The following is a 23,420-nucleotide window of genomic DNA, read 5'->3' on the forward strand; positions in this document are numbered from 1 at the left end:
ATTCCTGAGCTTCATGGAATAAAACCAGTTGATAGTCAGCGCTTGTGGTGTCTCCTTACTGTGTCCCGTCCTTGCGCTCTTACAAATACGATCGGTAGCCAACAAGCTCAAATCGCAACGCTTGTGTGGATGCATACAACCTTTGTCTGTAAAGTTTCGAGATTGATTAATTTTATTCTCTAGAAATGATTCCCCAAAACAAATGTTGGTGCGTATGTGTAGCGCCATCTTTTCGGTCTAACCTCACCTAATAATGTTAATTGCTGTGGTAGCCGCTAGATGTCACTACATGCTGAAAAATACGTTGTCACTAGTCGTTTGCGCATTCTACCGTGAGTGAATGTGGAGAGATAGACGTCCATCTCGAACAGCGTGTAAACAAAATTCTGTGTGAAGCTTGGCAAGACAGCCACAAAGACGTATGAGCTCCTTCGTGACGCTTACGGCAACGAGACATTATAGCGGGTGCGAGTTTTCGAGTGTCACAAGAGGTTCGTTTCGGGAAGAACGTCGGTGGAAGACGACACAAGGCAGGGGCGCCCTTCAACCTCACGGAATGAAAACAACGTGTCTCGGATCAGGGAAATCGTACAGCAAGACCACATCATTACAGTCCGCATGCTATCACATGCTCTCGATATTAGTACGACAACATGCCACCAAATTTTACGTGAGAACTTGAGGAAACGAAAGCTGAATGCCAGACTTGTGCCGCACTCCCTCACACAGGACCAGAAGGACACGCGGGCATCAGTGAGCGCTGATTTGCTCTCCGAGGCAGAGAAGGATGCTGCATTCGTCGACAGCATCATTGCTGAAGACGAAACATGGTGTTTTCAATAGGATCCTCAAACAAAGAGGCAGAGCGCCGAATAGCGGCCCGCAAGCTCTTTGGCGGTGACAGAAAACCAGAACAAAGACGATGCTGATAGTTTTTTTCGATGCCAGAGGTGTCATACACCACGAATTCATCCCACAAGGGCAGACGATGAATCAGGATTTTTATATCCGCGTGCTCCAACACATGTGTGATGCACTGCGACGACGCGTCGCCCTGACTTATGGGCACTTGGACAATGGAGCCTTCTTCACGATAACGCAGCGCCGCATACTGCTCTCAGCGTGACAAAATTCCTCGCCAAGCACAGCATTACTGTATTTCCCCATCCGCCAAACTCGCCTGACCTCTCCTCAAGCGATTTTTTCCTGTTTCCTCGTGTGAAGAGAGCCCTAAAAGGTCGCTGGATGTTGAGCGTGGAGGCCATTCAAGACGGTACGACAAAGGAGCTGGTAGCACTGCCAAAAGAAGCGTTTTCCAACTGTTTCCAAGACCTCAAGAGGCGTTGCAAGCTGTGTATGACTGCAAGGAAGACTTTCGAAGGGGTGCTGCACAAGTGATTTCAATGCTAAACTCAATTCTTTATTGGACTCAGTCTCGGAACTTCACGGACAAAGATTGTATTTAAGCAGCACGAGAAAACAGGGCTAAGCGGGAGACAACACAAGCGCAGACTATCAACTTCTTTTTTTCTCTCAGAAAGAGTAGCTATAATGGCGTCCGCCATGGGATCGAAAAACACAAAGCAGTAAAAAGCCCACAAAAAAATCCCTTCCGCCCGTGCGCAGACAAGACGAGATGCTTCATCTTTGCAAGGCATTAGTGCACCAACCCGTCATTTATACGACCCCTATGCTATCTTATGGAACGCACGCAGTTGCATTGATAAGGTATCTTTTTGTCTAACAGGTCAATTGATAGAGGGGGATGCGACACTCGTCTGCTTCTTGCCTGATCAGATATGCTTCCAACAGCGTCCTACAAGTCCGATCCGGGTGGTAAAACAAGACATGCACTTGTCATATACCGGGTGTTTCAGCGAACACACTGAGAAAATTTTGAAAACTAGGCTTTTTGGGGCAATAGTATGGATATCGCGGCATTGTATTACCTGTTTTGGCGGACACCAGAAATCCGGTGAATCGTCTCAAGTAGTAAGCTACTTAACTAATTTTTAAGAATTAACTTTTTAACTAGTAGAGTTAGGCGCCTAGCTGCAACTAGAGATTTGTAATAGCCATATCAGTTGTTAGAATTTCGAAAATGCGGTTGCCCTTGGCGCTGTGGCTGGACAAAATTTGGCTATTTCGACTAGTTGCGTGCACTGGAGGGGTTGCTTTGCCTGCATGGTTTCGAAAGCCCATGTATTTTCGCACGTTGTAGACGTATTTTGTCGAGCTACAGCGGCGAGGGTAACCGCGTTTTCTAAATTCTAAAAGTTGATATTTTTTTTAATTGAAAATTTATATCTCCACACACATTACAGTGGAAAAGGGGGACACTGGGCAAAAAGCTGCATAATGCAGCTTGAAGTAGCACCCAGTGCCCCATGAATACAACGACAGCAGTGTGTTTCGCGAACATCAAGCTGAAGTTGAGCTGAATATCCCCATCAAAACAAACAAAGAAAAAGGACAACAATAGTGTAGCCCTGACCGCGTACACAACAGAGGTGCACATAAACAATAGGAACAATAGACAATATAATACACCAAACCTACTTACATTGATGCCACAACAGATTCGAAAATGCACATGACAGATAATAACTGTTTCTTTGAGATGTCTTCTATACAGACATTATTCTCTGCCAATGTGTTGAGGTATAATTTCCTAGATTATAGGATAAGGACTGTTTACGGTATAAAGTACGGCAAAAGGGTAGAAGCCAAGGTAAAAGACATCGGGTATTGTACACTGGTGTGTATTGATGTAGATTAAAGGCTGCAAGGAACAGTTGATTGTTTGTTTTAACTGCATTTATGTATGCGCATAACAATATGAACGGGTGCAATATATCAACAGACAAAATACCATATTGTTTAAAGTGAGGAAACGCATGGGAATGCCATGGTACATTTGCAATCAATCTGACAGCACGCTTCTGTGCAACTAAGATCTTGTGTTTGTTATGTTTCGTTGTGGTACCCCAAACACTTATACAGTAGGTAATGATTGGAAGTAAGTATGCATTATATATAAGAATCTTTATCTTTGTTGGAAGTGTGTACCTATGGCTGTTACTAACGACGGGCTGAAAATCTCTAATTGCAACCAACTGCCTATGATAGTTAAGAAAGTTAATTGTAGAAAATTAGTTAACCAGCTTACTACTCAAGACAATTCACCGGTTTTCCGGCGCCAGCCAACACTGGTAATATTATGCCACAAAAGCCATATTTTACCCGAAAAAGCACATTTTTTGAAAAACCCTGAAAGTCTTCCCTGAAGCACCTGGTATAGAAGAGGGAAGTAGTGTTTGCAAGAAATTTAAAGGTCAAGGGCCTTATACTCTTGTCACACGGGCGCTTTCAATCCAGTCAACCCAAGCACGGCGAATTCAATCGCGATCGACCGCGATCCTGCTCAACAGCATGAAGCACGATCGAGATGTGGCTGCGACACTCGTTCCCAGGCTATAGACCTCCTGCATGTTTGTAAACAAACGAGGTGGCGCTGCAGTCGCTAGCGAGCTCGTGGTAGGCAAAAGGTAGGGGAGTGGCGTCGCGGATAGGTGTTGAGCGCGGGTTTTCAAGGCTTGTAGGCGCGTTTCCAGTTTCTGCGAATCATAGCAATAGTCGATGCTTCCAACCTGTAATTTGTTGAAGTACACGAGCTCGCGTTGGCCACGTGCGGCCTATAAAGAGAAATAGTTTGCCACTGTGTATTGTATATATGGTTAGTAGTAAACATGTAGAAAGCGTTCCTGCCTTTTATTTATGTGCTAGGCATTGAATAAAACAAGTTTTGACACTCTGCACTAGGACAATAGTGAGGGGAAGCGCTGGCCTTGTTTCGTCGGAGCAGACATGCGCTAATCGTCTGCTGACATACGTACGTGTCGCGCTGTGCGAAAAGTGGGGACAGCGTCGTGTCCCTGATCTCCTGTCTCGCTTAGCGCTGTTTTTAGCCGCATGACCACGCACCAGCCAGGCCGACTTGTCCTCTTGTTAAGCTGGTGGATTTGGTGAAAATTTTTGATTTCTAGAATTATTTTCTTTCCTAGCCCTGAAGTCTAGTTTCGTGACAAAAAATTATAGCAAAATATTGAGTACAAATTTGTAAATTACGCTTTTTAGAAGTGTGGTCGTTAAAAATTGTGAGGTAATTTCTTTGATTTCAGTGCCGCATTTCTTTGACCAAAGCGAAAGCGAAGATGCCATAAACGAGGGAATAAACTTTAAGGTTTGTTTTGTGACCTCTCACAATTTCTGCGACTGGATCACTCACCTTCGTAATTCGCATGAAAATCAAATGATTCCATTTGTCGCAAACTATTCCTGAGGCGTTGAGGAGCGTAATAAATCTCTCGGTTTTTTTCCCTACCCGTGCAGTAAGTATACTGTGTTAGCTATTTCTTGTAAGAAACGTTTTCATGTAACTATGCATGCATAAGTACTGATCATATAGAAAAAGAACTAATCGCGGCATCGTACAGAACAGGGCTTTATGTACATGCTGGCATAAAAAAACTGCGCACTATCTACTCAATTATTTGAGACCTTGGGGGGACTTGACGACGGTGTTAATTATAATAACCCAGAACTGCACCAGGTATGGCTATAAATAAAAGGAATTACTGAAACTAGCGTAGGAATTTCATATTTGCACCAAGTTTAGTTACATATCGCAAGCATGAATAACGAAAACACTTTTCATTGCCGCGTCCCCTCTCAATCTCGCCACGTGTCTGTTAGTAGCACGCCTGCGGCTGCTTCTTTCCAAACAAGCTTCGCGATCATGTACTACCTCATGAAACATCACTAATGCATGATGCAATGAAAAAGCATATGGCGCTTAGCACACTTAAGGTACGCTATTCTAAGCACACCAACGCGACCGCGCAAGATTGACACAACTTACCAGACTTCTTTCTACTCGAATGAAATAATTACGTCGTCATATCAAGAAACAGTTTCAAGTAAATATTAAATGTAATAAAACGCGCTATTAAAACATGGTGTGCTATTAACAAAAAAAAAACGCATTCCTTGGGGGCGAGTGAACCTGTCGGCGCCCCGTGCACTCCGTCTCAAGGTTATAAGTACGTGTGCAGCTGCATATGTCTTTTTTTTTCCTTGAGCAATTATCAGCCTACTATCCTGATGTTCAGGTGAATGAACGCAGTAACTCGCATGCTATTGAGTGCATTGAGTGGCAGTGCCTATCGACTCCCAGACTTCGCGCTTTACTACCGTGGCCCAATGCCTGTTAGCCAGTTTCCGAATGCGGCATTTATGCGCGAGAAACCTATCGAGGCAAATTTAATATTTTTATGCTACTACGCGGATCCAGCAGTGACGCAGCTGGTCAATACATGCTGTTTCTGCAGTGCACAGGCTTGAAGCAGCCGCCGGTAGCTGCGGCAGCTGCGGTAGGCACGGGCAAGCGGAACCTGTTTTTGTTTTGCCTACCATGCGAAAGTCACTGCTAACATCAGCGCCACCGCATCTTCGTGACGTCGCGGGGTGAAGGAGGTCCATACGCCAACTAAAGCTAAAGAGTGTTGAAATATTTGGCATAGGAAAAAAACGCACAATTTTAAAACAGCATTTTTTGTTTGTGTGCCTCTCGAAATCTTGCTCGCAAAGGGTTGAGACTGCAGCTTTCTTGGGCAATTACAGAGACTAAAGGATGCTGGTTTTCCGGATGTGGCTCTTGCTCAGGCATTTTAATGGATCCTGGCCGGGGTCGAGAAGCGGCGCAGGCCTTGAGAAAGAAAATGAAGACGCCGCGCGAAAAAGAATTGTAGGCATTCCGTATACGCAAAAGGTGGGGTGGGGTATTCGGTAAATGTCGCCTTCACAGCGAAAAACAAGCTAGGCAGACAGTCCAGTGCTCTGCGCAACGCCATGAGTAGGTGCACGAAAGCCGTGCGGCAAGAAGCACATCGGCCAGACTGGCTGCTTTAAAAATGAGCGGCTGTGTGAGTATCGCAGGGCTGTGAAAGGCGCTGTTTTCATTGCTTTCCATTGCAGACAGTGCAGATGCTGCTTCCTCCTTAGATAAGACGAGTGCCTTGTTTAGCCACCCGGATCGGATTTGTAGGGATCTGGTGGAAGCATATCTGATCAGGCAGGGAGCAGACGCGTGTGTCGCATCACCATATAACAGTATCTGTTAGACAAGGAGTACCTTATCTAGACGACTGCGTGCGTTCCAGAAGATAGCATGGGGGTTGTATACTATGAAGGGTTGTTGCACTAAAGCCTTGTAAAGATGAAGTGAGTTAATTGCCTTATTTTTTATTTATTTACATTAAGAATAAAGGAGAGGTTGGTGCGGCATAGCGGCTCCGGCTACTCCTTTTCACTAATTCATTGCAACCACTTGGTCCGACGATGTACAGTTCAACATAACACAAACACAAACAGTACACAACATGTAAAACAAAGTACAAGCGTGAGTAGAAGTAACATTAATGAGCGAACAAAAACGCCTTACCGTAAAATACCGTATACATAAGAGATATGAATAAACAAAGACAGAACAACAAGAAATAAGCTTATTTGCAGTGCACGCAGCAAAAGTGAATAACAACGCTATTAAAGCACTCACTCACAAAAAACAGAAAAAGAAGTTTATTTGCAGCAAACACACCAAATGTATTGGTTTTATAAAATAAAATGATGATGATGAAAAAAAGCATATAACAAGGACATTGTGTGCTGTGCACATGGTAAATGATTGTCAACGGTGTTTTTAACGCGATAGCGTTAAGAAGCTCGTGTCCCTGAAAATCCGGCGACGCCGTCGGCCTCGTTCAGCATGAGCAAAAAATCCCCCCAAGATCCCCAGAGGAGTAATCTAGGAGGTAGGGCGGAAAAATACGTCACGTGACTTTGTAGCGTCATCACAGCCTGTCCACCGGATTGCGAGCAAACTATGAGTTGATATATATATATATATATATATATATATATATATATATATATATATATATATATATATATATATATATATATATATATATATATATATATATATATATATATATATATATGGGTTCCCAAAGCGACTCAGGCTATGAGGGACGCCGTAGTGTAGGGCTCCGGAAATTTCGACCACCTGGGGCTCTTTAACGTGCACTGACATCGCACAGTACACGGGCCTCTAGAACTTCGCCTCCATCGAAATTCGACCACCGCGGACGGGATCGAACCCGCGTCTTTCGGGCCAGCAGCCGAGAGCCATAACCACTCAGCCACCGCGGCGGCTGCGAGCATACCGCCCACTATGGCAAGTGGCAATTAAATTCTTAATTGATCACGGGTCATTAAATTCATAATTGGTCATGGGTCATTAAATTCATAAGTGGTTGCTGCAGGAAGAGCGACTTGGACCGCACAAATGCCACCGGTGGCATTACAAGCTACCATCTCAGGGCAGAGGTGCATCGCTTAACCACTGCGCCACTGCTCTAGGAGTGCATCACTGCGCTAGTGAAAACTCCCAGGAATCAAAGAATGGTTAGTAGAGGATGCCCAATTCTGCATATATGAGCATTAACCCACTACGCTATCGCGTCGTAGCGTTAAGGCGTAGCATAACCCTTAGAAAAATTTCCTTTAGACAGTCTATAGACTGTGAATAGATTTCTGTCTATAAAGTCTATAGACTGTATATAGACAAACCCCAGATAACAGTCTATAGGGAATACATAACATATGGCAGTTTATAGACAATGTATAGACTTATGGCCATACTCGTTTAGTAGACTTTTTTCTATAGACTATTAATAGACAAAAAGAAATATGTATAGGAAAGCAAGAGTCTATAAGAAGTCTATAGACTGTACACAGACCATTTTTATAGGGGAAGTGTCCTTTCCAATTTTTTTGTCGGTTTTTGAGCTTTTTTTTGCCTTGTCTGACGCCTATATAGCTACCCTTTCTGAGAATAAAAGATTAATTGATAGTCTGCGTTGATAGTGTTGTCTCCCGCTTTGTCCTGTTTTTGGCGCTTCTTAAATATAAACAAAGCGCGTGCCGGTGTACTTGTTCCCGGATATTACACGGTAGCACAGTCAGCTAATGTGCGATCCTCTATTGAGAGCGTGCAAGATGCTACAGCCACATTTACTTCGTCGCTATAGTCGGATACAAGTCAAGAAGGAAGCAGCAGATGCGCCTCAAAGGAGACTCTCCGGCCAGAGGCGTTGGCTGATCTTCATGACGCCGCGGTTAATCCGATTTTCCTCACCATCAGCCTGATTACACCCACTGCAGGACAAAGGCCTCTCCCATGTCTCTCCTATTAACCCTGTCCTTTGCCAGCTGCGTCCACCCTTTGCCTGCAAACTTCTTAATGTCATAATAATAATAATTGGTTTTTTGGGGGGGAAAGGAAATGGCGCAGTATCTGTCTCATATATCGTTGGACACCTGAACCGCGCCGTAAGGGAAGGGTTAAAGGAGGGAGTGAAAGAAGAGAGGAACAAATAGGTCCGTAGTGGAGGGCTCCGGAATAATTTCGACCACCTGGGGATCTTTAACGTGCACTGATATCGCACAGCACACGGGCGCCTTAGCGTGTTTCCTCCATAAAAACGCAGCCGCCGCGGTCGGGTTCGAACCCGGGATTAATGTCATCCGCACACCTAACCTTCTGCCGCCCCCCGCTACGCTTGCATTCTTTTGGAATCCTCTCTGTTACCCTTAAGGACCAGCGGCTATCTTGCCTTCGCATTAAATTCCCTTCCCAAGCCCTACCGTGCTTAATCCCATACTATATATATATATATATATATATATATATATATATATATATATATATATATATATATATATATATATATATATATATATATATATATATATATATAACTGCGCAGAGAAAAGCGGCGAGCTGAGACCCAAAAATTGCATGCCAAGTGGACGCGGCAGGGTTAACAGCGATCCAGCAGTGCGCCGATTAGATATTGGATATACCGAAGGAACAGCCGCTCTCTTTGGAAACACTCTTAGAAGCCCGCGTATTTCATATCTCGTTTTTACGAGGTGAAATTTCCATACACCGGTATAAAACGAACCTCCCACTAAACCCCACTGGTCAATTCGCGCTGCACATGTAGATTTGTAACAGTGCCCTACACTTTCATATCGATTCGATGTTGGGAATTGAAATAACCGCGCATAACCAGATGAGCATCGCACAAAACACGAAGAAAACTTATGCCCAAGCGGCGCCTACATGGAGGAGCACTTGTGCGGACAATGCGTCAGCGTGGTTTGACGCTGGCGCTTCCTTTTTCGCAAGAAAACTGGGTACGCGACCCCTGAACGATGCCACGATGTCTCGACAGAGTTGACATCGTTGACAGAGTTGACATCTAACCTCCTCGCTGCATACGGCCACTGCGAGCCCACTCTGCATGCTTGTATAGTTCCATGTGCTGTTTAGTTTCCTTTCTCACTACATGACCTCACAGTTAAAACCATTCGGCAGGGCGCTTGGCGAGCTTGACGGCATCGACGTCTTGGTGATTTCGTAAGGTAAAGTGGCGAAAACGAAAGCGCGAAACGATTTCCGTTGGCCAGGTGGCGACCTTCACCAACGCCTTCTGTCAGACGTACGCATTCGCCACAAGACATAGCTGTCTTGCGGTAAAGTGCTCTGTCCGGCGTGCTCGTGAGCTGTGCAGCAAAGCCGAACAAAACAGGCACCCATAACTAATTCGTTGCCACGCGCCCTTATAGCAGGCCACATCCACTTCAGCACGTTGAAAATGGAGCTAAATATTCTGCACGGGGCCCTACCTGTCTTCTACAACATTAATCCTGAAAAGCGCATTTTCTTGAAGGACAGAAAGCTGAGAAAGTTGGTTACGACCCATAGTACAATCGAACCTCGTTATAACGAAATTATGAATATAGCGAAGGAATGACAAATCCCCTTGCAAGCTCGGTCAACACCGACTACAATAAAGTTACGGCTATAACGAAGTAATCGGTGGTCCCCTTCAACTTCGTTATAACGGGATTCAACTGCTATAGCAGCGCGGAAAACGAGGACGAACGAAGAACTCGTGTTGTCTGGTTGTTCGTCCACGTTTTCTGAGCTTTATGCTAAGGGCCGTTTTCTAGGCGCTGCAGTCTGTGCAGGCCGCTGTTGGCAAGGCCGACACAATCGGTTGGCGTACGTATATTCGGCCTAGAGGTGGGAGCTTGCTTCACGTTTTGAAGGCTCCAGCAATGCATATCAGCGGAGAGGTATGTTGCCCTCTGTAGGTTAGTCCGTTGGCTTGTGGCAGTTGTAACCTAGGTCACGTACCGCTATGGCGAAGCGGCGGTTATAACGAAGAAATCGCGAGGCCCCTCCGACTTGGTTATCATCAGGTTGAACTGTATATACTTACCCCTGGAGTAAAGTGTTCGTGCAACCAGTCGTTGGTGTGTGTCGCAGGGCAATACTTCCATGATACCTTCTGCAAATTGGTGCATTTTATTTACATCCCCTTTGAATCAGGACGGTAGCTAGCGCCACCTTGCCCAATTTAAGCGCCAATCTTTTTTATTTCGGACTTAAAAAATTTCTGTCCAGTTTTGGTTCTTTGCCAGTCTACGCCAATTTCCTTCCCATGTTTTAATCTACATTAATTTGAGTTCTGCGACGGATCATGCAACATCTCCATTCTGCTTTTACGCGACCTGTACTGCAGTTTCCTCTTGCTCGTCTCTGTTTCTGATGTGTTCATTTTACCTTCACTATCCCTAAGACCCAAAGGCTCAGGAAGGCTGAGGGTGTCCTCTCTGATTTGTGGAGGAGGAGGAGGAGAAGAACTTTAATGGAACAGAAGAGGTCTGCCTGGTTGCCGGCCTGACATGCTGCTCCAGCCCTGATTTGTGGATGCATGTTTTTAAGTCTATCGGAACATGTTGAATGTTCTCTGCATTGGTCCTAATGAGACTCTAGTTGATATCAAGAAGAAATGGGTGTGGGCAGAGCATGTAATTCAGTGGACATGTAATGTAACGGCCCCTCAAGGTAACAGAATGGATTCGAAGATAACGCCAGCGTTTCAGTTGGTGGCAGGAAGTTATGTGGGTGAATGAGATTAGGAAGTCTGCGGGAATAAGATGGTCGCAGCTGGTACAGGACAGGATTAATTGGAGATATATGAAGGAAGATTTTGTTCGGCAGAGGACGTAGTTAAGGTTGGGATGATGATGATTACACTGTTGCCACAGGCCACACAAATATCGTCTGCCCGGCGAGGGTTGCGGCGCCATGGCTGCCCCCTGGCGAGTAGCGGTGGTGGGCGGCGGCATCGTGGGACTGAGCGCCGCCGTGCGGATCGCCGAGGAACTGCCACCCGGCACTGTGCACGTGACCGTGATCGCCGAGCACTTCAGCCCGCACACGACAGGTGACGTTGCGGCCGGCTTCTTCAACCCATACATCGTGCACGGCGTCTCCGAAGAGAAGCTCAGGTACGGGCCGACGCGTGCGACCTACCCCCCACCCCTCCACCCGAGAACACCGCCCTGTGGCGCGACACATGTGCATGATGAAAAAAAAAACAAGTAGTTTATACTTTAAGGGCCAAATAGAATTTTATTTCTGAATCGTGTCTGAAAAGGCATTGAGAGTACAGGCGGTCAGAGAGAAACTACTAAAAAAACGAAAAGTATGAGCACTGTTCTCTTGTGCATAGAGAGTATCCTTTGTATCGCGCTAATACAGCGTTCCCGCTCGTATTGCTTGTCCCGGGAACGTCACCTGCCAAGCCGTCTGGTTTGTTAACACTAGGTTAAAAGGAGGCAGTAGGCAAATTGAATTCGACCTGTATCTGTATATTGCCGCGTTCTAATAACAAATGGATTACTTTCATTGAAAACTGATCTTTCATATGCGACCTTTATATGCAAGAAAAGGAAGATAAAAAATAAATTACAGATATAGATATAGCCAACACCAGCCTTCTAGAAAGCAAACTGCCGGAACGTCAAGACAGTCTTTTCGACATGGATCCCCGAGGCTAGGCTTTGTCGATATGCCCTTGTGTCGGGAAGCACGAAGTTCTCTTGGGTCTTGATATCACAAGCTTATATGGAATGACAGAAAAAATGCCTGTTTCTAAATGTAAACTTATAAGCGATAAATGTGTATTTTGCTGCCGAACGAACATTAAAAGAATAGAGATACCTAATTTTTCGTTGCTTGTTTTCTTCTTTGTAATGATGCGCAAGACCTTACTATTTCTATGTATGAATCACGACAAGGTGTTCAGCTAGACCCGCTAAATAATTTATATTTCAATTTTTCTCTCATCGAAACAGATGAACCGAAACCGAAATCGAAACCGAAACAGGTTTCGATTTCAACTGCAGAACGATGGTTATGACGTCAAATGTTCCACATAGGTCTCCTGAAGCCCGAGAAAACTGCGATATAAACAATGTTTCCTCGTTTTCTTTACCACAACACTTAAGTCAGCTTTCATCAAGAGCCCGTGTGCAATGAGCGAAGAAGGAATTATTACATCGCAGATTTTCACGTGACCTATGCGGACCTTTGAGGGTGTAGCCATCGCTCAACTGTTGAAACCAAATCCGAAACAGGCGAGGGAAAAATTCAATTATAAACTATTTAGCGGCCATGGGCGCATACCACATGGTGCTGCATGTATAGTGCTGTCTTATGCATCGTTATAAATAAGAAAACATGCAAATAAAATTTGGTGTCTATACACCTTTCACACAACGGGAAAGGTGCACAGAAACGATTTTTTACTATGAACAAAGATAAGGTACCGTTATCATCAGGGTTATTTTAAATGGCAACTGCATTACCTTGTGAGAATTTCGCAAAATTAAAGGATTCAAATCTACATAGGCTGTAGGGGAAGCATGCGAAATGTTTTTGTACTAGCATTTAAAATAGTGACGTAATCGACGATTGAATTTTGCGCTTCTTCTCAAAGCACGGAAGGAGCGCGGGGAAGTCTAGTGTGACGTCAAAGAAGTAATAATAATTAATAATAATAATTGGTTTTTGAGGAAAGGAAATGGCGCAGTATCTGTCTCATATATCTTTGGAAACCTGAACCGCGCCGTAAGGGAAGGGATAAAGGAGGGAGTGAAAGAAGAAAGGAAGAATAGGTGCCGTAGTGGAGGGCTCCGGAATAATTTCGACCACCTGGGGATCTTTAACGTGCACTGACATCGCACAGCACACGGGCGCCTTAGCGTTTTTCCTCCATAAAAACGCAGCCGCCGCGGTCGGGTTAGAACCCGGGAACTTCGGATCAGTAGTCGAGCGCCCTAACCACTGAGCCACTGCGGCGGGGTGTCAAAGAAGGCATGATTTCAAATTACTGCTGACATCCGCCACGCCCCGCCGTGCCTCGTTGGATGTTGCCAAACAGCGCTCGGCGGGCTTTGCTTTCTGTGGCGTTGGCTTTTTTCTCTTTAAAACAAGGGTTTATGCTTTGGAAATGTACCGATACCTTCCATGAGGTCATCAGGCGCCTCCCACGTGGCGTTGTGCGCTGCAGAGAAGCTTGAAGGCCTTCGCGATTTTAATCGGCGATTACGTCACCATTTCAAATGCTAGTCCAAAAAGGACTTTCCATGCTTTACCTGCAAGTTTCACACATTCGATCATTTTAAGTTCGCCGATTTCAAGAACCTATGCACGTTCTTCAAGGGAACTTCAATCTTATGTTAAAAGAAGACGAAGCGAACACTTAGTGGTGCAGTAGTAGTGCAACAACTAGTTTAATAGCCGTGGAATGTACGCTGTGAATAGTGCAGAACCACGGGTAACACCCGGTTCACCGGTTCGGATGTTTTACCAAGGAATTTGTTGATTTACTTACGCGTGGTCGTGTTCTTTACGCAGGTCGTGGTGCGTTGACGCGTTCGACTTCTACCGCCCTCTGGCTGAAAGCGCAGACTCCAGTGAACTGGGGCTGGCCATCATACCGGCCTACATCCTCAGTGAAGAGCCGTCTGTAGGTGGCGCTCTTGTTTCTTGGCATGCGCAGAAACACGAGGACGTATCCCAAAGAATTGCGCTCAGTGGTGTTCGTCAGCTCAGTGTTGCGTCTCTGCTTTCAGATTAAAATTCCAGCTGTGTAGGGGATTTTCTACGGGAGGCATATTGTCCTGTCTCCATTCCAGCATATCTTTTAAACAACTATTTTCGCGTCTACCTGCTAGACCATATGCACGTGTGAAAAAAAAAAGGTTGAAGGTCGCAGCAGCACTGGACATTAGGCAGTGTTTGTAGATCAGGAAAGAGTTTGGCTTAAGCTGCCCGAAGTTCTTCCCACAGTCCGAAAAAAATCTGTTGCTCCGAGGGTCGGGAAAAGGTCTATAGACAGTAATAGTCAATGCCACGGTTAAATAGGATACTGCGGGTTGCACGACAAACACGAAGCTCGTGTACAGGTGCCCTCAGAGGTTTTCGGAACGCGGGAGCCGTGTATTGTATAGCACTCCATATGATCTTGTAACCACGCACTGAACGGTGCTCCTTGCATCTCCTTGCGTGGTCATCATAGTTCATCCCTCAATATCAAGACATGCATCCAGGGGGCGATAATTTTTTTTTTGGTGGCTTCCGTGTTTGGAAAACTGTGATCATCTGTCCGTTGGTCGATACTAGCTCTGGAGAATGGGCGTCGTGCTTACGCGACAGATGGCGGCTTTACTTCTTACTCCATCCCTTACTTTCCTGTCTCCCTTTTCCATCCCCTGTTCCTTTTCCGCCAGTACACGGTAGGCAACCGGAACAGCTTTCTGGTTAAACCCCTTCCTTGCCTTTCCCTTAGGATAATGTGTCCTTAGATATGTGGTCCAATGCATATCGGGAGTGGAGTATACTCACTTTCGACTGTGTGTGTGTGGGGACGGCCCACAGGGGGGGGGGGGGGTGCAGTGGAGCCATTGCTTTCACTACGCTACCCTGGAAGCATCGATACAGTGGAAGTATTCCTCGCTAGGAAGAATAATAGTTAACACTATACGCTGGCGAAAGATAACGCGCTATGGCACACTGCGTATTATTCACAAAAATGCTCTGTAACATACGTAATGCACTGTGTTCATTGCTGAAGGACAGGTGTACGAGCTCAGGTTTCTCAATATCCGCTTCCTTGTGTGTTCTCCGTAAACTACCCAGTCACCGATGTGCGACATGTGTCTCTGTTTTTCAGCCGCGGCCGTCTTACGCCGACGCCTTCTTCCACTACAGAGACCTGACCGAGAGTGAACTCAGGTCGTTCCCGAGGCGATACAGGTGCGTTGTCTCCCCTGTGTGTTTCGTCGCTTTGTGCAGTAACGAAGTAACAACCGGGTGGTGAGGTTAGCCAGCTGTGGCACTAACAAAACGTTCAGGGACAGAAAGCGAGCGTACACTTTTGCACAAAATTAATAATTTATAATTGGTTTTTGGGGAAAGGAAATGGCGCAGTATCTGTCTCATATATCGTTGGACACCTGAACCGCGCCGTAAGGGAAGGGATAAGGGAGGGAGTGAAAGAAGAAAGGAAGAAAGAGGTGCCGTAGTGGAGGGCTCCGGAATAATTTCGACCACCTGGGGATCCTTAACGTGCACTGACATCGCACAGCACACGGGCGCCTTAGCGTTATTCCTCCATAAAAACGCAGCCGCCGCGGTCGGGTTCGAACCCGGGAACTCCGGATCAGTAGTCGAGCGCCCTAACCACTGAGCCTCCGCGGCAGGTATGAGAATATAAATACAAGTAGATAAAAGTTGGGGCACAAAACACCTCGGCCGAAATGACGCAAGGGAAAAGCGACCGTGGTGATGAGAATAACATGAAATTGAATTTTTTTTTAGAAAAGGAAATGGCGCAGCATCTCTCTCACAACTCGGTGGACGGCTGAACCGCGCCGTAAGGAAAGAAATAAAGGAGGGACTGAGAGAAGAAAGGCAGAAAACGGGGTCGTAGTGGTGGGCTCCGGAATAATTGTGACCACCTGGGGATCTTTAACGTGCACTGACATCGCACAGCACACGGGCGCCTTTGCATTTCGCCTCTAACCCGGGTACTCCGGATCAGTAGCCGAGTGCCCTAAACACTGAGCCTCCGCGGCAGGTATGAGAATATAAATACAAGTAGATAAAAGTTGGGGCACAACGCTCATACTATCAACGATTGTTTACTTCTGAGGTAACGGCATTGTCACTATAATTTAGGTGTCTTGCCCCTACCCCAACGATGTTAATAATAAAACACGCGTAAATACATACAAGGCTACCTTTAAGTTCAGTGGCCTTCTAAGAGGGGCACATGAATCACACTGCACAGCGTCAGTCCAGCCCTGTGGTGGAGAAAATTTCTCCTGGTATCGCTGACCCTGTGTGAATTCGAAGTGGGCTTTATCGCTTCTTATAGATTGTAGACACCATGATGTCCAAGCACCATTAATACATATCTTTAGGCTAATAAAAACGGTTGCCCCGCTTCACTGTGCAAGCGTGCGGGTCGCCGGACGAACGCTCGCAGCTAGCAAGGACATAAGAAATCGATCAATCAATCAGTCAATCAATCAATCAAATAATTAATTAGTCAGTCATCGAATCGATCAATTAATACTTTGATTCCGGTCGCGCCAGTCGAATTTGGAGAGGCGAAATACTAAGGCCCGTGTACTGTGCGATGTCAGTGGACGTTAAGGAACCCCAGGTGGTCGAAATTTTCGGAGTCCTTTACTACGGCGTCCCTCATAGCCTGAATTGCTTCGGGACGTTAAACTCACATGAACTACAATGCTCGTTACACGGCCTCTGGCACTGCATTGGAATGTGGTCGGCGGTCATCCTTGCTAATTCTTCTACTGGCATGGTACACACCGGTTTGCGACAGCTGCGGACGTGCTGGAGCAATAGAACACATCCTCAGTGCCTGTTCTCTCTTCGATGTTCAGCGGCTGACATCCTCGGCCGTTCTTTGCGGTGATAATCTGTGAACCTCGGCCTGATTGTTCAAATACACAGAAGCTATATACTGGACTTTTGCAGTTCTTGAGGTCTGCACCGGAAGACAGCGCATGTTGTCTTTCTGCGCGAGGCCTTTTTTGCGCGCACTGTGTATTTTATCCTCCATCTTTTCTTCTCCACTTTGTCTCCCTTTCGCATTTCCCAGATGTGTGGCAACCTTTCTGTTGTCTCCGCTTTCTCACATCCTCAATAACCTCGGCCGCCCTGCGTCAAATGCTGCAGGGACCGATCACTGGTATAGTGCCCACAGTTTAAAATCCTCAACACCCATCCAGTCCCTGTGTGGAGTATCAGCTCGAAAACACATTGTTTCGTGACGAATAGGAACACTGGACGACCCCAACGTCTCTACAAACACCACGAAGCTCTTGTTGATAACGTTAGCGATACCTCGGAACTTTAGCACTGGACTGGGTGTTTCATAAACGATGTTTGTATTTCCCTTTCGCTGCAGGCACGGTACGTACCTGATTTCGCTGACGATCGAGTGCAAGAAGTTCCTGCCGTATCTCATGGGGCGGTGAGTTCCCGCTTTGTCAGATGAAGGTCAACCTGCGTATGGCTGGCACTGCGGGGAACACTATATAGCCTTAGATGACGGCACGCTACTCTCGCTATACATGATAGAACTGCATTTTGCAAAGGCGACGTGAATGTTTTGCGTTGATAGAATATTAGAAGACAAGCAAAATTAAAGATGCACAGAAATTTACTTGTGATCGAGCACTGTGTTCTTTGCTGAAAGGCAGGTGTACTCCCTTACTAATGCAGTCATAACCCTTTCCTGCCCATAAACAAACTAACCGAGAGGCTCTGGTTTCTTGGTCCAGTTTTGCCCTTTGAGGTCCTCTCACATAATGTCTGGAATGAAAATATGAAAAAAGTAAATCCTGAATTGGGAAAATTAATCGGCCTTTTATTGATGAAGCTGTCACTACAGCAGAGATCGAAGATGCACCAAGTTACATAAATCATGCTTTTTGTGTGAAAAAGCGTAAAGCTGTTCCCTACTGATGATCAAACACATGAAAACGTTCACTTCCTGCAGCAAGGAGGAGACCTATAATGCTTAATTATTCGTAGTTTCGATGAAGCGATGAAAGGTCCATTTTTGGGTGTTTTCCCGAACTAGCTAGACATGTTTATTTCCTGAACCCTCACAAACGTATGAACTGGGCGAGAACATGTGCATTTTTGCCTTAAGGCTGAAAAAATACGTTTTTATTCACCCACGCGTATGTGTGGACGCAGGGCCGTAAAGGGATATGTGGAGCATTGACCTTTACCAGATGTTGCGAAGTTGGCACTTGCGAATGTTATACGGTACGGATGTACCGCGTATGCATTCCAGAATGCATACGCGCGAGGAAGAAGACGAAGTGGGAGAGGAGAGAGGCAGAACGTAGTTAACCGGCGCATTCCCTAGGCAGGGAAGAAAAGGAGCCAAATATAGAGGAAACGGTGCAGACGACTAATACAAGAGCGTGCCAATATGGAGTCGCACAAAAGACACCATAAAGAGTATGCTCTGTAGCACCTCTTATTATGCACCTTGTGCACATTTCTGATACGTTCTAGTTGTGTTGTCACATTTTGCTGTTTTCTTTTATTTTTTCATAACGATATATCGAACAGTTTATGCCCGTAGTATTGTTGCATGTCGTGCACTTATTGTGTATCACGTTGTCAGATATAGCGCGTCTTTTTTCACTTGTAATGACCCAGGGCCACTATTAGGCATTTACCATTACTAGTACGCTCATGGCTGTTGCAAAAAAGAAAAAAATGGATAGCTGGGGTCTCCTAAATCCGCTGTGGTGATTCTTCTCCCAAGCCTGTCCTGAGGCATGACGAAAAAAAATAAAGGAAATTGAAATTAAAAGAGTTATTTAGTCCATTTAGGTCAAAGAGCTAGTTCATGTCTTGCGCGCACTCTGATTGATATCATGTACACATGATTAAGAGATGGGTCTCCATGCAAACACACAACTTAGCACACCCACTTATGATCATGCAACTTTCGCTGGGTCAACGGCGCAGCCCACGCACAGTTGCGGAGACAGGCTCTAACACACACACACACACACACACACACACACACACACACACACACACACACACACACACACACACACACACACACACACACACACACACACACACACACACACACACACACACACACACACACACACACACACACACACACACACACACACACACACACACACACACACACACACACACACACACACACACACACACACACACACACACACACACACACACACACGCACGCACGCACGCACGGACATTTGCGGAGACGGGCTCTAACACACACACACACCTGAGTCGCTTTGGGACGTTAAACCCACGTAAACCATAAAACACAGACACGGTGGGTCAAACTGGCATCTAGGCCTAGGAGGTCGTGCCATCTATTTGCAGCGCTATCAGAATACTGAGTTAGCGGCGGAGATCTTCCAGTATAGGTATGATGCAAAATTAAACACGCACTGCTTCAACAAGCATTGAAATCTTTTTAGGAGTATTTATGCAGTTCTGCATGAGCACCTTGATCTTAAATATGGTGCAGGAGTGCCGGCTATACATTTCACTTCTATGATAAAAGTCCACATTCTGGTAGAGCTATAGTACTCACATGAGCTGAAAAGATTGATATCCCCAGGTTAGTACGCCATGAAATTCGTGCGCATAAGAGCCACAGGCTTTGAGGGCAGTTACTATAACAGCTGCCACTAAGGTTAGCAAGAATGTGGGGAGGGTGTCTATAGGGAATTCAATTCCTTACAGACAAAGAGCCAGTGCGCATGCGCCAGGATGCCGCCAAGACTTTTGCGCATGCGCTCTATAGTACGGAGCTTCGCCAGGGACAGTAGTTGCTTAGCAGTAGTGGCATTACATCCTTTGTCTGATATAAACTCTGTTAGAGAAAGTATAGCCTAAAGTGAACAGCGCCCAAAAATTGCGCCCTGTCAAAAGAAAAGAAAGGGGAAGAAATGAGCGCCAGATCTGGTCTCTGTGTAAAACTTTGCCCAACTTGTTCCAGGCTCCAGAGGCACGGTGGACAGCTGAAGCAGGCCAAAGTGGCAAGCCTCGAGGACGTGAGTGTGACAAAGAACCAATTAAAATTTTCCATGCTCTGAGATACAATGGGAACATCTGCAGCCCGTAGTGGCCGTAGCGTAGCTTGTAATATCACAGGCCGGATGTGGCCAACTCCTCCAGGTGTAATTAATGAGCTCTCCCCCAGGGGGGGGGGGGGCGCTCATTAACACCCCCCTCCTCCAGGGTGGTGGTGGGGGGTGTCGGTTATTCTCGCACAAGGGCCATATCGTAAAGACAGTGCTTGGTCCTGATTCGTGCCGGTTGTAGCGGTGTCGCACTCAGTCCCTTTAAATTACAGTGGCCGCGATGCCAAGTAAGTACGAGCTACTAGTTGTCTGAGCAACACGGGCTGTTGGCTGACATACACTGGTCGTGCATGCGTAACGGTTTGCTCCAAACACAGAGTAACATAAGGGGAAAAAAGCAGGCAGGGGTGTTATGCACATATATTCAAGCTACTTTCAACTGCAGCTACAAAATATCTTGTTGAACGTTCGTGTCCTGTATCATTTCTTTCGTGCGCGCCAAACATGACAAGGTTGAACCAAAATGGACCGAGAGAACCACAATGGACGGCGTCAGGCGCGGGAGAATGCCCTGCACCGCCATTATGGCTCCAAACACAGCGTTTTCTATGTAGACGTTGCGGGCCCACATCATTCCAGGGGAGGATGGTACACGGCCGCAGTCGTACACGTGGGAAGACAGGTGAACGGCATCACTTTTAAGGCACTTAGCACAACACACGCGGCGGAGGAGGTAGCAATCGCCCTAGCCGCCTTCCACGCTCAATCTAAATTCATCATATCTGACTCGCGAGGGGCTTGCCAGAATTATGAACGGGGCTGGATAACGCCAACAGCGTAACGAATACTTCGGAGAGCAGCTCGGGATCAGGACCCCACGACCCGATTTCTCATTTGGACTCCAGGCCACCAGGGCTCACCAGGCAACGAGGCCGCCAACTCGGTCGCCCGCGCACTCACTATCCGGGCCCCCGACGTAGACCCTACCGATCTGGACCAGGACTCCTATCCTCTGTTAACTTTCAAAGATATCTCCGCTTATTACCGGGCATCACACCGTCAGTACCCGGCTCCTCTCAAGTGGCTAGGGAAAGCGGACAAGAGAATACTTCTTAGACTTTTTCCTAACACTCTACTGTGCCCGGCAGTGCTCAAACATTTCGACACTCCTTTCTCTGGTCTCTGCTCTTTCTGTGGGGAGGTGTCTGACACGTTTCACATGGTCTGGGCACGTCAACACAATCCTTCTCTTCCGCCCCTAACCCCTTCCCCTACCCGAGAGGACTGGGAGGCGGCCCTGCTCAGCTGCCTGGACCTACCGGCCCAACAAGCCCTAGTTCAGCGAGCTCGAGTGGCGGCCCAGACCAATGGGGATCCCTGAATAAGGGACTCCACCTAGAACTGTAAGGGGAGCGACCCACTAGGGTTTGCTCCCCGCGCAACCTCTCTGCAATTTTCAAATAAATGCTTTCACCACCACCACCACCACCGTGCCAGCTTTCATAGTATTTGCTTTGTTCTTGTACTACATGACTTATTGTCCTGCAAGTTCAGTACCGTCCATACCTTTCGCGAGGTAGTGATAGGATGAGACCAACCTTTAAAGTATGTATTACAATTCTACAATTATTACAATTTTGGCATCAGGCCTTCAGGAGCTTGGAAACGGGGTGAGTAAAAAGTGCGTGCACTCCGCCCATAAAAAGGATTGAACTACGAAAAAAAAAGAGGCTACGTGAGTGGATGGTTTCATTGACGATGTGAACCTTAAACCATGACATTTTGCGCCGTCTATGACACGTGCACTCAAACCTTCCTCGCAGCTCGCAGGCGAGTATGACGTCATCGTCAACTGCACGGGCTTCGGAGCCGGGGCGTTAGTTCCAGATCCCGAAGTCCACGCCGTCCGGGGCCAGACGATTAGGGTAAGCAACACTTCCTTCACCTTAAAGGGCAGCAGAAGAAGTTTGAAAATTCGGCGAGTTCAAAAGCTGCCAAATGGTCACTTGCAGATAAAGCGCACGAATTTTTTTCATCTAGCATTTAAAATGTTCGCGTAATCACCGAGCAAAACCGCGTCGGCGTTCAGGCTTCTCTGCGGCGCATGGCGGCAGGCATAGTCTGTAATGATGACGTCACGTACGGCGGCACTACGTTTCCAACGAAGAAGCGTTTGCTTCAAGGAAAAAAAAATAACGCCACCCATGGTGAAACCCACGAAGCATTGTTTGGAGTCATCGTAGGACGCACGGTACGGTATCATGTTGGGGAAGGCAGCGGACATTTGGGCAACGATGACGTCATCACGAGTTTCCCTGCTTTTGGTCAACGCAGTGAGGAGAAGCCTGAATATCGTAATTGTTTAAATCGGCGATTACTTCACCATTTTCAATGGTAGCGCAAAACTACTTGGCATGCTTTACCTAGAAGCTTCATACATTCGAACTATTGAACAACCTCGAGTTCTTGAAAAAAAACATTTCGGTTTCCCTTTAATATTACAGACCCGGGAGTCAGTATGAACGCGTCAAAACAGTGCATAGCTAACAGTATGAATCTTGGCTTACTTTATCAAAACAGTTTACGTGTATGGGGGTGTTATTTGATATCTGGTCATAAAATTCCGGCTTCAAACTTTAAATCCGACCTCAACGATTCACATTTACTACAAGCTAACACGACTCTTCTTTTATGACATCATCATAATCATCATCATCATCATCATCCCGGCTACATCCACTGCAGGACAAAGGCCTCTCCCATGTCTCCCTAATTAACCCTGTCCTTTGCCAGCTGCGGCCACCCTATCCCTGCAAACTTTTTAATCTCATCCGCCCACCTAACCTTCTGCCGCCCCCTGCAGCGCTTGCCTTCTCTTGGAACCCACTCCGTTATCCTTGAGGACCAGCGGTTATCTTGCCTTTGCATTACATGCCCTACCTAAGCTGATTTCTTCCTCTTGATTTGGACTAGGATGCCATTAACACGCGTTTGTTCCCTCACCCACTCTGTCCGCTTCCGGTCTCTTAACGTTACACCTATCACTTTTCTTTCCATGACTCGCTGCGTTGTCCTTAACTTAAGCTGAACTCTGCCCCGTAGGTGAGGACCGGTAAGATACAGCTGTTGTATACTTTTCTCTTGAGGGATATTGGTAAACCGCCATTCATGATCTGAGAGAGTCTGCCATATGCGCTCCATCCCATTCTTATTCTTCTAGTTATTTCCCTTTC

The 23,420-nt window shown here is 46.4% G+C and overlaps 1 protein-coding gene across 2 annotated transcripts in view; it reads left to right on the forward strand.

The window, feature by feature from the left end:
• The window catches only part of LOC144106364 (D-amino-acid oxidase-like), a 35,306-nt gene that overhangs the window by 3,190 nt on the left and 8,696 nt on the right, over nt 1-23,420 (forward strand). For both annotated transcript variants that reach the window (XM_077639146.1, XM_077639145.1), the window contains exons 2-7: nt 11,248-11,490; nt 13,904-14,015; nt 15,222-15,304; nt 17,487-17,552; nt 20,103-20,157; nt 22,011-22,112. In XM_077639146.1, coding sequence (XP_077495272.1) covers nt 11,288-11,490; nt 13,904-14,015; nt 15,222-15,304; nt 17,487-17,552; nt 20,103-20,157; nt 22,011-22,112 — 621 coding nt within the window. In that variant the 5' untranslated portion in view covers nt 11,248-11,287. The remainder of the gene's footprint in view (nt 1-11,247; nt 11,491-13,903; nt 14,016-15,221; nt 15,305-17,486; nt 17,553-20,102; nt 20,158-22,010; nt 22,113-23,420) is intronic.

The sequence above is a fragment of the Amblyomma americanum genome, chromosome 10, assembly GCF_052857255.1.
Source record: "Amblyomma americanum isolate KBUSLIRL-KWMA chromosome 10, ASM5285725v1, whole genome shotgun sequence".
Lineage (NCBI taxonomy): Eukaryota > Metazoa > Arthropoda > Arachnida > Ixodida > Ixodidae > Amblyomma > Amblyomma americanum.